Below are 15,394 nucleotides of genomic sequence, written 5' to 3' on the forward strand. Positions count from 1 at the left end.
GTTTAAACCCTTTACAATAAAGATCTGTAAAGTTATTTGGATTTTTACAAAATTATCTTTAAAATACAGTGTCCTGAAAAAGGGACGTTTTTTTTTTTGCTGAGATATATATATATATATATATATATATATATATATATATTAATGAATAGTACTTATTTACTAAACTAAGTTTTTTTGCTTTTAGAGTATAAGTATTTTTCCTTTATTATATACATAACCAAATTTTGCATTGTTTCTTTTATCTAAAAAAAATAAATAAATAAATAAAAAAATCAAAATAAAATTCTGTTATATTTATCACAAAAAGCACCATGGTATTACAATGTTTTTTTGGACAACCTTGGTATTTTTACCAAGGTAAGTACCTTGGAGTACCATTACAATATCATGAAATATGAATAATCGTTTAGAACCATGGTATTACCCTGGTAACACCACAGTGCTTCAAAGTCTTCAAATCTTTTTCTTGTCTCATTATTCTTCTCTTCACTTTCTCATCTCTGCTCCTTCACTTTATCCTGTCATCTTTGCTGCTTCCTTTCTAACCTCATAATCCTCTTTATAAAAACGTACACTTTTATAGGTCTTTCTCTTCATTTCCTTTCATATTAGTATAATGTTATTTTAATAAAATTCTGGCATTAATATTTAGGACCTTACATCAATAATGTGGCGGAACCATGGTACAACTGTTCTGAATAATTACCTTGGTACTGTAGCCTATATACCCAAAAACAAAAATGGTAATACCTGGGTGCTTTTTAATTTAGTTTAATGGCTTATTAGTTTAAAAAAACAAACAAAAATAAAAAATAAAAATGGTTTTGGCTGTCCTTCATTTTATGACAGTATTTTATGAAATATGTCTTGAATTTCTTTCTAAACTGAAAACAACGCAAATGCTTCCATTATAATTAAACAAGCTGTCTACACTGCAAGTGTGCAATGTCTGAAATAAGAGTTTTATGCAATGTCGGAAAAGCCATCAAGTTTTATTCTTTTGATGAACATAGACTACAATACATAAAGTGTACTTTTTATCTGACCTTTTACTCTTCTGAGGCAACGCCACTTTGATGTTCTGGGGTGAATTCCAAACTGCATTTCTTTTCTCCCTTGAAGGGCACTGCTGTAGGAGGGAAAGCACCTTGAAAGCTTGTTCCAAGTGAAAGTGAGAAAATTAATCTTTTCTTGTGGGCGCCCCTGCAGCCCCCCTTCTGTGCATGCCACTGAAACCTATTACCACCTAAAATGTATATATTTTTCACTGTTAGGATCTCATCTCACACCATTGTTTTGATGTACTTTTCACAGTTGTCAGCAATATTGTTTCTTAGCTTGTTTAATTCTCTGTTTTCTAGGTGTGACTGACTGGAACTTAAATTATGTAATTCTTCGACAACATTTCCATATGTAAATAAAATTTATAGAAAATTCAGAAAAATGCAGAAACTGCAGGATTGCTAATGGAAAATAAGCCAAAAATCCTGTAGGAAAACTGCAGAAAATTCCTGCAGGATTCCTGTTTTTTTTGTTGTTTTTTTTTTGTTTTATTACATGCAGATCTTAATTGTCAAATTATGAATGTTTGAAAAGATAATTATAAACTGCTAAAAGATGTCTTTTGTGATTATGGTGCTCACCTGGTTCAGTTGAAAAGAGATCACTTTGCTTCTGCTACTCTCAAGGCTGAAGTGACTAAGAAGTCGAGTGCAGGCTCAACGTTCACAGGTTTCCAGGTGCATTCCCATAGAGTTCTACTTTTTATGCGATTGTATAAGAAAATCCAATGCTGAAAAGACTTCTCCATGGTTTTGTCTTTTTAATAATAGATCACCAAACAATACCACAAATTTCCCCTCTAAAATGTGTATGTGCAGGTTTGAGATTGGCCAGTTATTATTTTCCCGTTCATTTTTTCCCTAAAGAATACAGCTCAGTTTGACAGTAAAGTTGCAGTTGGAAATACAGCAATAATACAGTCAAAACAACAAAGATCATTTACAGTGTACCAAGAACATGTTGCTTTACAGTTGCCTACATTTGATACAAAATAATAGTTTTAATGGGCCCTGCTGGCATAGAAAAAGTTGTCAAGACCCAAGGAGACTTATGAGAGGGAAGATGGGGTCATTTGTGGCTTCCAGGGAATGATTCTTCAACATCTTTAAGGTCATTGTTGTTATTGTGATGTTTCTTCCATGTCTAAATATGTAATTTAGCTGTATTTATGTATTTTTCATTTACAACACTTTCAATAGTAAAAAGGATATTAGATGTATTTGATACATTCTATAAAAATCAGAGGAAAGCTGGTAACATTTTACTCAAAAATAATTAAGATTTACTAAAATAAAAAAGAATTACTACTTGAATCTAAACCTTATACTTGTTTAGCAAAATAAGAGGAATTAATATTTAAAATTACCCAGTTGAATTATTAGTAGAATAACTTTGTGGTGGAGATACTGAGCATTAAATGAATGTGTCAGGGCATTGATGAGATTCAGGCTTTGTTTTTGTCAGAAGATCCTGGTTTCGTCACCTCGCCACCTCTGAAGCGCTGGCTGAGCTCAGCAGAAAACACAGAGCAGCAGGATTTCTGACAGAAGAGGATGTTGAAAGTCATTTTCAGTTTCAAAATCTGTGCAAATACCCCCTCATGACATCCGATGGCAGTGTCATAAAATGTTTTGTTAGTAAGATTTAATATTCTCATTATTATCAAAGTGGTTTTAATTTAAGTAAATAAGAAAGGGTGTTTCTTCAACTGATTTATTGAGGTCAAACAAAAACAATCAAGATAAACATCATATAAGGTGGGGCTACTAAATATTAGATATTTTTCAACCAAAGCACTAATTGTAAATGAAATTATTATAGTTTATAGTTTGGATGCGCTCTGTTTGACTGAAATCTGGCTTAAACCGGATGAATATATTAGTTTAAATGAGTCTACTCCCCCAGGCTAATGTGACATCGTCAGATATAAATAAAACAAATCTCTGTCAGATATAAATAAATAAAAATCTCTGTAAACTTTTGCCCATACCACAGTATATAGATCACCCGGGCCGTATTCTGATTTTCTTTGGTAGTTACTGTGGATAGAGCTTCAATATTTGGAGACTTCAACATTCACATTGGGATTAGCATTTATTAATATCCTTAACTCTCTTGGAGTCAAACAAAATGTGATGAGACCACATCATCACCATTATCATACGCTAGATTTAATTCTGTCATGTAGAATTGATGTTGATAATCTAGAAATTCTGCGGCAGAACGATGACATCTCAGATCATTGCCTCATCTCTTGTATGCTGTGATTAGCTAATGTCACTATCTACACCATGTTATCATTCAGGTAGAATTATTAGCTTCACTAATAATCTTCCAGACTTGTCTCAAATACTCAGTATGCCAAAAAGTTTCAAATAACTTGATGTAGTCACAGAAAATATCAACACAGTCTTCACTAGCACTCTTGATAGTGTTGCCCCCCCTTCGATTAAAGAAAATCAAAGAAAAAAGCCCTGCACCATGGTACATTGATCACACTCATGCTCTCAAGAGAGCATCTCAGAAAATGGGGTGCAAGTGGAAGAATACAAAATTAGAGGTATTTTGTGGTGCATGGAAGGATAATGTCTCTAACTACAGACAGGCACTAAAAACTGCCAGGTCAGCATATTTGACCAAACTCATAGAATGTGACCACAACAATCCTAGGTGTTTATTCAGTACTGTGGCTAAATTGGTTAGGAATAAAGCCTCGACTGAACCAGATATTCCGTCCCAGCACAATAGTAATTACTTATCAGAAATAAAATTGGAACTATGCAATTGTCTGCCACAGCACCTCAGAAAAGAGTGTCTCATAATTTTCCTCACAAACAACTTCAATCCTTAGCTCTCCATGACGTATGACAGCAAACAAAACTTATCAAAACATCAAAAGCAACATTTATGTTAGATCCAATACCAACTAAGCTCTAAAAGAGGTGTTTCCTGCAATCTCAGAAACTCTTCTTAATATTATTAACTCCTCGCTCAACCTCAAGATTCATATCCCGAGGTTAGCAGAGCCTGCCAGATCCAGCTCCGTTCCTGCTTGATATCCAACTCCACTGCTATGTGTCGCCGAGTAATGACGACTAACTGCAGTTTGTGGCAGCCAGACATAAAAATTCAAAATGTATCAGACTGATACCACTTTGTCTAAGTATGGAGTGCGACAGGGATCAGTTTTAGGGACTTTTCTCCTTATATATGCTCCCCCTGGGAGACATTATCAGGAATTGTGGAATAAGTTTACAAATGTTATGCCGACGATACCCCTCTTTATATTTCTTCAAAACCTAACAAAATTGTACAATTCTCCAAATTAGCAGAGTGTATCAATGAAATCAAAGATTTGATGGCCAGAAATGTCCTCCTACTCAATTCTGAACAGAGGTACTAATTATTGGACCAAAAACCTCTAAAAATAAGCCACTGAACTATAATTTGACTCTCAATGAATGTATGGTTACGTAGTCTTCAACAGTGAAGAACTTCGGTGTTATATTTGATACCAATCTGTCCTTTCCAAAAAAAAAAAAAAAAATCCAATGTTTGTAGAACAGCACTCTTCCACCTCAGAAATACTGCTAAGTAACGACACATGCACTTGGTTGCTGATGCCAAAAAACAAATTCATGCGTTCCTGACCTCAAGATTACTGTAATGCACCACTGGGAGAATGGCCTGCAAGTTCAATAAATACACTTTAATTGGTTCAAAATGCAGCATCCAGAGTTCTGACTAGAAACAAGATCTATGATCATATTATCCCCATTTTACCGTTGTTACATTGGCTACCTGTTAAATTTTGTCTTTATTTTAAAATTCTGTAAACTACATACAAAGCTTTGAATGATCTAACAAGTGACCTTCTATTACGCTATATTCCATCACGTTCATTACGGTCTCAAAATTCTGGCCTGTTAATAGTACCTAGAATATTAAAATGCACAAAAGGATGTAGATCCTTTTCCTATTTGGCTCCAAATCTATGGAATAGTCTTCCTAACACTGTTCGTGACTCAGACACACTTTCTCAGTTTAAGTCTAGAATAAAAGACTCATCAATTCAGCCAGGCATACACCTAATCTATCCATCAACTCATAGTTATACTGCTTTAATTAGGTCTGCCGGAACCGGAAACACTTCTCATATTCTATAACTCTGCAATAAATTGAATGGCATCTACGCTAATATTATTCTATTCGTTTCCCTGACTCAACCTCGGGATTCATATCCTGAGGTTAGCAGAGCCTACCAGATCCAGCTCCATTCCTGATTGATATCAGACTCCACTGCTGTGTATCACTGAGTAATGATGACTAACTGCAGCCTGTGCCAGCCAGACATCACTTCAGTGTACTACGATGGACTGCATCCTTGAACTTAGGATGGACCTCACCGAACCTACCCAAAATGACCTGCCAGTTGAACTGTGAAACACCCCACTGATCTCTGCCTGCATCACCTTGGTCTAATGATGGACTATATTCTTAAAATGGAATACATAGACTGCCAATTAATTGCCAACAAAAGCCTACATCAGCCAAATAACAAAGGACAATGCATCTAGGTGAACTTCTGCAGTTAATCCAGGAAGGACTTCAAAGACATTATCATTAATCTTACAGTTCGTACAAAATCTTGTTTAAACATTGGCCTTTAACACTTAGTTAGTTTAATAATTTTAAACTATAACTTGTTTAACACACAAAAACTTATGTTGGCATTACATTCATGCTGTTTAGACAGAGGGTAATTTTTCTCCAATAACCAACATCTTATGGAGATCTGTGCTCCTTTGGCTTGCTCACTGGTGTTCTAAATACAATTATTATTTACTTATTTTTATACACAATTTGCAATCATATTTTTATCAAGCTGCACAGTGAACTCTCTAAGACTTTTTAGATATTACAGTTTCATTTTCTGTGAAAACATGATTTTCTGTAAAGCTGCTTTGAAATGAAATCCTTTGAGTGTTGTGAAAAGCGCTATACAAATAAAAATGACTTCTAACAATGTCACAACTTTGTATGTACATGATTTACAGGAGATGTATGTCTGTCACACCTGAGACTTTTGCCCTAGCTGCCACCAGAGGTTGCTAGGTGTTTAAGAGACTTTGTTTGAAGTTTTGTTTACCTTCTTGAGTCTTTATTCCTGGTTCCTGCCCTGATTGTTCCCAGCTGTTTCTCGTTTACCTTGTTTGCTCCAATGTATTTAATGTCCTTGTGTTTGCTTGTGTCTTCGTCAGTTGTTGTTTCCTACTATCCCCATGGATGTATCATTTGTTCAGTTCCTGAATTTTAGTTTTGTTCCTGTGCTTTCCAAGTTTTGTATCTGGACTCGTTTTCTTATTAATGCAAAGCTGCACTTAGATCCTGCTCTCTTGACTCTTCCTGCATCTGTTACAGAACAACTGACCAGCAACTATGGATCTAGCGGCTTTGCAACTGCTGCATCAAAAAGAGAGAGACCAAACCATAGAGCAGTATATGGAGCTTTTCTGCAGTCTTGCCCAGGATTTTGATTTGGGAGAGCTTTGTTTTAAGGACATCTATCACCTTGGACTCAATGAGCCAGTGAAGTCCTGCATGCCTAGAGGCAGGTGTGAACTCTCTTCAATAGAGTTCATTGACCTTGCTTTGAGGTTCACATTCTCCCATTACACTGTGGGGTATGGCGGAAACCCTGTGCCGCTACTGACGCCCACGCCTTTCATGGCCAACGAGCCTGTTCTTGAAGCCTCATCTGTCCCAGAGTCAGCGTTCATGCCCGTTTCAGCCCTAGTGGAATTTTTGGAGGGGACCACCATGGCTCTGCCCCGAGCCTCCCACGGCTCAGCCTCTCGAGCCTCCCACGGCTGTGCTCACTGCAATCCGGAAGTGGAAGAGAAGAAGGGTTCCTACTCCCCAGACACTGCCCGTGCTCACGACCACGGAGGTCGTTCCAGTCACTGCCCGTGCTCACGACCACGGAGGTCGTTCCAGTCACTGCCCGTGCTCACGACCACGGAGGTCGTTCCAGTCACTGCCCGTGCTCACGACCATGGAGGTCGTTTCCCAGTGGCTACCAGCGCTCCTGATTATGGTGACTCTGCCCTCAGAGTCTTCCACGACTCCGCCCCCAGCGACTCCGTCCACTCTTCCCAGAGACTCCTCCTCCAGCTGTTCCATCCACTCTCCCAGAGACTGCTCCTCCAGTGGCTCTGCCCCCTCCTCCTCCAGCGACTCCGCCATCTGACCCAGTGCCGGCCCTGTGGCCGCCACCCAGGCCTCCTGACCCAGTGCCGGCCCTGTAGTCGCCTCCCTGGCCTCCTGATCATCTGCAAGCTCCTCCCATTTACAAATTTTTTTTTTGTTGGTGTTATGTTCAGGAGCGCCAGGAGTCATTCCTTAAAGGGGGGGCTATGTCACACCTGAGACTTTTGCCCTAGCGGCCACCAGAGGTCGCTAGGTGTTTGAGACTTTTAGTTTGAAGTGTTGTTTACCTTCTTGAGTCTCTGTTCCTGCCCTGATTGTTCCCAGCTGTTTCTCGTTTACCTCGTTTGCCCCAATGTATTTAATGTCCTTGTGTTTGCTTGTGTCTTTGTCAGTTTTTGTTTCCTGTTATCCTCATGGATGTAACGTTTGTTCAGTTCCCAAGTTTTAGTTTTGTTCCTGCGTTTTCCAAGTTTTGTATCTTGACTCATTTTCTTATTAAAGCAAAGCTGCACTTAGATCCTGCTCTCTTCACTCTTCCTGCATCCGTTACAATGTCACTGTTGTAATTTTTTTTTTTCCCTCATGAAAATTCCCACCACAGTGTCATTTGCAGCACATCTCAAATTCTGTATTGTGTTTAATATATCTTTTTGTGTGGTGGAAATTATGCTGATGGAAGTGACAGCTTACATTTTTTAATTAAAATGTCTGTCTCCATTATTTTGCTAAGATTTTGTGTATCCTAAATACACACAATTAAGTACTATTTCCACACATTTTTTTGTTGTTGCATAAACTGAAGAATATTCTACTGACAAGTTATATTTAACTTGATTTGTCTTTGTTTTCTTCAAACATCACTTGTCTCATTTCATCTCAAGCATGATTTTCACCGACACTTTTGAATTGGTTAACAAGTACACTGACTTTTGAAAAGACTTTAAGGGCAAAAGTGTTTGCTGTGGTAGAAATTACGCCTACTGGACTGTGTGACAGTCATAATGAAAATCACAAAAAAAAAAAGATAGAATATCATAGTTTCAAACACTTCACTTTGTATTTTTATAATGGATTTTCATTGTTTAATATTTAAAGTCTGGTTCTAAGACAAGGCTAAAACAGTAGGCTACTTTCCTTATGTAAAAGGCATTTAAAAAGTACCAAAAATAAATGATAAAGGCCTGGTAAAAAGTTTCCATGTCCGGGACATGAAATTGCCCATAGTTGAAGAAACACCCGATCACGTATACAGTCAGCTGGTCTAATAGTTTATATAGTTATATAAACCTGACAGGTGGATCAGGGTGCATTAGGGATCAGGTGCATCATCTGCAATCAACCTTGAAAAACTAGTTTACCTAAGATAAATGGTGTTGTTTTAAAATCATAGGCTGGTCAAACCAAATACTGATTAAGCTTATCATGTTAACTGCACTGTATATACAGTATACATGCATACTTTACATATAATATGGTATATTATATAATATGGTATATTATATGGTACTGAATGATTACCATACTAATGTACCATGGTATTGAGATGGTACCCCAAGGTATTATAAAGAATACCATGATATTGTCCAAAAATGTATCATGGTGTGGTACAAAACAATTCAGTATTACCCTGGCAGTTTATGGTACCATGGACATAATATGCAACTGACCTGCTGAGTGTTAGCAATGTTGCGTGATTTGGAGGCCAGTTCCATGAGAGCTATGAAGAGTCCCAGTCCGAGACCCAGCGCCAGAATTAAGAAGATTCCCTTCAGACTGGCCGGCTTCAGTGGAGAGCTCTTGCCATTATTAGCCAGACAACTGCTCACCCACCACTTACTGTGCAAATAATCCAGCTCACCAGACTCACTCAGACGGAGAATAGCAACACTCAGGTTTTTTATCAAAGGAGAACCTGAGGACATACACACAAAGTGAGACTGTTATGCTACCTTACAAAAACATGGTAATAAAATTGTACATGTTAAAAATAAATAAATAAATAAATAAATAAATAATGGTAATGCTGTGGTACTTTTTTGTAAGATTCTCATCATTAACTCACCCTTATGCCATCCCAGATGAGTATGACATTTTTATTTCTTCAGCAGAACACAAACGAAGATTTTTAGAAAAATATCTTAGCTCTGTAGGTCCATACAATACAAGTGAATGGTGATCAGACCTTTGTAGCTCCAAAATTTACATAAATAAACATAGAAGTAATCCATATGACTCCAGTGTTTAAATCCATATCTTCAGAAGCTATAAAATTAGTGTGAGTGAGAAACAGATCAAAATTTAAGTCCTTTTTTTACTCTGAAAGTCACATGTGGTGCCTTAAAGTAAAAGTTAAAGTGGAGATTGTGTAAAACAGGACTTAAATATTGATTAAATTAAAAAGTCATACATATCTGGGATGACATGGGGGTGAGTAAATAATGAGAGAATTTTCATTTTTGGGTGAACTTATAACCGCTGCCTCGACCTCACATAAGCATATTTGATCTGTCTGTGTTTAAAAACAATAAGGCAAAAGTACACCATATACTCTAAAGGATGATATAAAACCAATGCACCAAATGTAAGTAAACTTTGCTTACTCAAAACAGTTCATTTGTGAATTATATCCTTTTCTCTCCACACCACATTGATAAACAGACACCATATACACAATACATATCAGCAGTATGAAAGAAATTATATATAGTCTTATCTGTATGATGTGAATGATGATAATTAATGTCCTTCCTAAACAATGTATGAAGAATACACAAGTCCGTGAATGAAAGCATTGTTGGTTGTCATTCAAATAGGCTTCCCCCATGCAAAATATATTCCTTAGTGCCATGGTAAATCCAATCAAAGTGTTCTTATACTCCTTATTGCAGCTTGATCCACATAAGAATCCGCAAAAGGTGCATACATAAAGTTCAAAAGACTACAGAGTTCATGTATCACACACCCAAATGCTGCTCATAGTCCTCACTATGATACATGTGGTGAATAAACATTAAACTCAGGCTTGTGAAATCCTTTTCAGATTGAGCATAATGCCCATGAAGTCCTTCTACAAGTAAAATCAGATAAATACCATTTAGGAAATAAATGTACATCAGTGAATCCAGAAACATACAATAAACCCAAGAAAAGAAAACAATGCTTAATTAAGATTGAGCTTTAAACACAAGGTTTCCCAATCAGGACAGCGGTTCAGTGTTTGGAGAAATAAGCCACGCTTACTTTCTCCATAACAAAAACTGAGTTCTTCTACTACCCACACCTGTCTTATACCTGAGAGTACTGCTCTCTAGCGCCCTCTCAGGGGGAGTAGTAGAATTAAGATAGAGGAAAAAACAAACAAACAAAGAGTAACAAACAAACTTCACACAGATGAGAGTAATATCAATCATTTAGTAAGTCACATAAACAACTTGTTAACTAGGTTATTGTTACTTGCTCTTACAAATATTTGCACTTTATGATATAACATTCCTCACCTGTGAGCATTGTGCATCATAATCTGCATTTTGTTTACAGTGTTTACATTTATATTTATTTTGAATACATTTATTTCTGATTCGTAAGATTGAATTTTTTAAATAATTAAATTTAATTTTGTGCAAGTTTGACCAGTATTGCCAATCTAAAACCATAATTTAGGCTGGTTTAAACTAGTTTAAGATGGGGTTTTTTTCAGCAGGGCTGATGGTATCTATAAAGTTTTGTTTTTCCTCTTAATCTGTAGTGTTCATCTGAGGGTGAGTATATAGTCGTATCAAACTCAAACCACACAAAAATAATTAGGGTACATTACTGAAGTATTTTATTTTATTTTAAGTGTGAGGAATAGTGTACTGTACCCACCCAAAGGAGCAGCAATGCTGTAACCCCTCATGCTGATTATTTCTGGGGCCCGTGTCAGGTTACAGTACCTGGCCACTGCCAGATCCAGAAACACAGACTCGCCGATGAATGCATAGTTGCCTTTCTGCGCCTTGCGGATGCCTTCTTCTGCACTGAGTGAATAGCTTTGGGCTTTCTTAATGTGCTCGTAGATTCTGTGGTATGTTGGGTTGTTGGAGTTCTGTTCAAAGGCAGATAGACAGTTAAAGAATGACTGACATCTGTTGAGGGCAGGTCATGTAGTGGTATAATTTACCTGATTTGGCACAAACTGACACACAACACCCCCCCTCCCATAAATCAAGGACACTGTTTTCATCATTTCATCCTTTACATAGTAATTACTTTTAATTGTCTCCATTGTCTCCAAGAGTGTCAAAACTAGGCTATATTTGATTTAACCAAAGCTTAAAGTGACTCAGGTAGAATATTTTTATGAGCTAAATGCCTTAAATCTGATATTTTATCTAGGGCTGTTTAATAGAATTAATCAAGTTTAATTATTAAAGTTTAAAGTTATTTACACGAGAAGCTGGTTAATTATTTAATAACTGCAATTAATTGCATACATCTATATTTGCTGAAAAGGCCCCCAAATAAACATAATATATAGTAATCAAAATAATTATAAAAATCTGATAATTTAAAGATATCACATTATTGTGGTAGGCAAATAAAGCACAGAGTACGTCAATCTGTCCGAAGTAGATCTGGGCTGTTTTTACAGGATACATTCTTGCATTCCGTCTGTAAACATGCATCAGATGGACACTTTTGGAGCATCTCACCGTGTTGTACTTGTTTTCGATGTCTCTAGTTTTTTAGGATGCTGTGTCAAGTAAAATGTAGTTTTAAACGTAAAAAAGTGAGACCTCTGCACTCTGCTCCATACAGCTGTCTTCGAACATCTGTCGGTTTGTTGTATGTTCAGCTGTGCATTGCTTGTACAGCTGGAGCTGCGCTTACTGCCCCTTGCTGACTCACTCGCAAAAATAGGGAAGTGGCACTTCAAGTTTGAATTGCTCACTTGGATGGTTGGACAATTTCTTATTACAGAATTTAAGTATGGTTAGAGGGCATAATTAATTGCGTTCATTTTTTAACTCATTATTTTTTACATAAATAATCACACTGAATTAACATGTTAAATCGGCAGCTTTAATATTATCTGATGAAATATGAGAAGATTGTTCTTGTTTATCTCAAAATGTAACCACAGTCAAAGCCATGAAGATTTAGGTACAACTTACATTACATTACCTGAAAATTATAAGGGCCATTTCTACAGTTCGGTGACATTTAAGTCCCCAGTACAAGTTGTGTTATTTATATTGTTTAATTTCGCCTGTTTACAATTTCAATAGGTTTGGAAAAAAAAAAAAAAAAAAAATTATGTTACACACTACTGTGGGCCTAAAAGTATAATTTTTTGCAGATTACATTTTTATTGGTTGATTCTCAAACACAATACAGAATAAAGTATACATGTACAGAGTCAACCATTATACTCCTTTAATCCCCATTAATTCCCTATCCCCCTCCCAGTCCCCAACCCCCCCAAAAAATTCCCATGGTCCAAGCCTGAGTATATAAAAGTATAATTTTAAATATTGAAATCATTTTAATTTATTGCACCACTGTCAATTCCTCATGTCCCCAGAACTGCACATCAATCATCTTTGACAAAAATGAGAGCTAAATCATATTTATTTTCCTCATTCAGTTAAGTGTTTCGCATAACATTCTCTCACAAGCATATTCATTTTTATTTAATACTGGTAGCAGAGTTTTTTTTATGTGTCTCTTAATATATTGTTCATCCTGTTACGTCATGATACTGTGACCTCTGCTTAAAGATATATTATGAGATGGCTTCATACACAGTAGAGGTGACATCAGAGTTATTTTAAGTGCCTAACTCTTTTGTTTTATTTATGTTTTCCTTTTTATTTTTGTGATGATAACCAGACTGTGTGTGGTCAAGCATAACATGTCCATCCCGTTGTAGAAAGATAAACATTTTTAAGGCATGATTTTCTATGTTGTTTCATTTCAACTGCTCAATGAGGACTTTAAAACATTACAGACAGTACAGCATCATTTTCTGTAAAGATGCTTTGAAACAATGTGATGTGAAAAGTGCTATACAAATAACAATAATAATAATAATAATAATAATAATAATAATAATAATAATACATGGAAAACAGTTATGTAATTTAAAAATGTCAATATATTTATGAAATAAAATCATCAATTTACAAATATGTTTGCTAAATAACATTCACAGACCATGTAGTGGATAATTTTATGAACATCCACCCTGACTCTGGCCATTTACCTGAACGGACATCAGAATTTACGTTATTTAGCTTGACTGCTATGATTTAATAAAGTCATAAATAAAATATAAAATCTTTAAAATGTCCCTTTAATGATTAAACATAAAGTTACTTATAAAAGTATGTTTAATTTTCAAAAGTGTCAAAGCAGAAATGTAGGAATGACTCATTAACACATAAATAAATACAGCATGTTGTTAAATGTGACAAATGATTTTGAATGACTCAAGATCTGTCTTACCTTGAAGAAGGTGAAAGTGGAGGAATCTTTAATGGTGCCATACTCGATCAAGTTTTGATTGGCAAGGTCTTCGAAACTCTTGAATGACAGCTGTTCATTGTCTGAACGCAGCCATGAACTGAGGTTGGCAAAGTAACAGGCAAGCAGCACTAATGAAAACAGCCACCAGATGGCGGTAATGACCCGGCCTGACAGGGCCTTGGGGTGAGGACCAACACCTAAAACACAAGCCAAATTTACAAAAAAATTTTGCAGGTTCGTTTTTGGGGTACCAGGTTGCTTTTTTATGGTGGTTAGAATGTCTTACACCTAACTGAAAAATTCCAATGTCAAATTTCCAAACACATATGGTGAAACGTACTCCCTGCTGAAAAAACCTAGACCAGCTAAACAGGCTGAGCTGATGACCAGCTTAAATGGCCAATTAAAATTGCTAGTTACTACCATCACTTTTATAATGGTTTTGCTGGTCAAGCTGGTCTACCTGTAACAATAACCAGCTTAACCAACTTGTGACAGTCACAGACCAGTATTTTCCATCCAAAACCAGAATTTAAACAGTCCAAACTGGAATTAAACTGGTCCAAACACTTCTAAAGCCAGCGCCACACTAGCTGGTTTTTCCAGTGATTTTCAGATGTGTGCTTCATTGACATAATCACCGGCCAGGCGGAGGGAGACAAAGCGTGCATTAGCATCTGCTGGCGGGAGGTCGTTAATCACTTCACCGTCGGGACTCCCAGCTGAGTTAATGGCTTCAAAAACTGAAAAGCACATCAGGCTTGCTTGAAAAAAATCGTTATGTCACCTGGGTGGGCTCTTGTGTTCTCATCAAGTGACCAATGAGCTTCTTCTTTTACTGAAGATCTGACAAGACGTCAAGCTGATCTGAGTGTTTTCATCTCACTCAGCTGCATATCCACAGTGATTCTGTCACCAAGCATTTTTCCTGCCTTTTTTTCCTACATTAATATGACATCAGAAAGCGGAGCCTCAACAGTCTGTTTTTATTGAATGTGATTTCTTTACTCACTAAAAGCTGCATATGGACATACGTGTTCTACGGCAAGCCCTGAGGGGATAAGTATACAATTACGTACTTTCACAAGGTAAAGTTACCTATAGAATTGCTTCCTAAGGGCGTTTTCACACCTGGCTCGTTTGGAGCATTTGTTTGTGAAACCTGGTGCGTTTTGACCCTTGGTTTGATTTGTATAGGCATATATGAACACGGCAATCACACTCAGATCCGCACCAAGACAATCGGTCTGAGACCACCTGGATGGAGAAGAAATCTGTAGGACAGCTCATCACTGTAATTCATCATCAAAATGCAGATATAACCTTTTGCCGGCTATATTAGATATAGGTCGATCTTCACGATCGCTTATCTTTTTTGGATAGCGGCAGAACAGACACAGGTGGTGCGGCGTCAGCAACTTTTTGACAGATAAAAACGTGGCTTCACTTTTCTGTGTGTATGTATGTATGCGAGTGTGTGTATGTGGGTGCGAGAGGGAGTTCTCCATGACCGTGAGAACAGATACTTTTCAATGCAGAAATAATGCAAAAGCAAATTAGGTAAATTAGGGCCTTAATCGAACTTCATCCTCAGGCCCCTCCTTCGTGGACA

The 15,394-nt window shown here is 36.8% G+C and overlaps 1 protein-coding gene across 1 annotated transcript in view; it reads right to left on the reverse strand.

Annotated features, from left to right (window-relative positions):
- Positions 1 to 979: 979 nt before the first annotated feature.
- LOC127424739 (probable glutamate receptor) overlaps positions 980 to 15,394 on the reverse strand; it is a 48,717-nt gene continuing 34,302 nt past the window's right edge. Inside the window, exons 7-10 of the mRNA XM_051670166.1 lie at positions 13,762 to 13,979; positions 11,140 to 11,359; positions 8,943 to 9,187; positions 980 to 2,605 (exon numbers count right to left, since the gene is read on the reverse strand). Coding sequence (XP_051526126.1) covers positions 2,510 to 2,605; positions 8,943 to 9,187; positions 11,140 to 11,359; positions 13,762 to 13,979 — 779 coding nt within the window. The 3' untranslated portion in view covers positions 980 to 2,509. The remainder of the gene's footprint in view (positions 2,606 to 8,942; positions 9,188 to 11,139; positions 11,360 to 13,761; positions 13,980 to 15,394) is intronic.

Source organism: Myxocyprinus asiaticus, chromosome 33 (genome assembly GCF_019703515.2).
Source record: "Myxocyprinus asiaticus isolate MX2 ecotype Aquarium Trade chromosome 33, UBuf_Myxa_2, whole genome shotgun sequence".
Classification (NCBI taxonomy): domain Eukaryota; kingdom Metazoa; phylum Chordata; class Actinopteri; order Cypriniformes; family Catostomidae; genus Myxocyprinus; species Myxocyprinus asiaticus.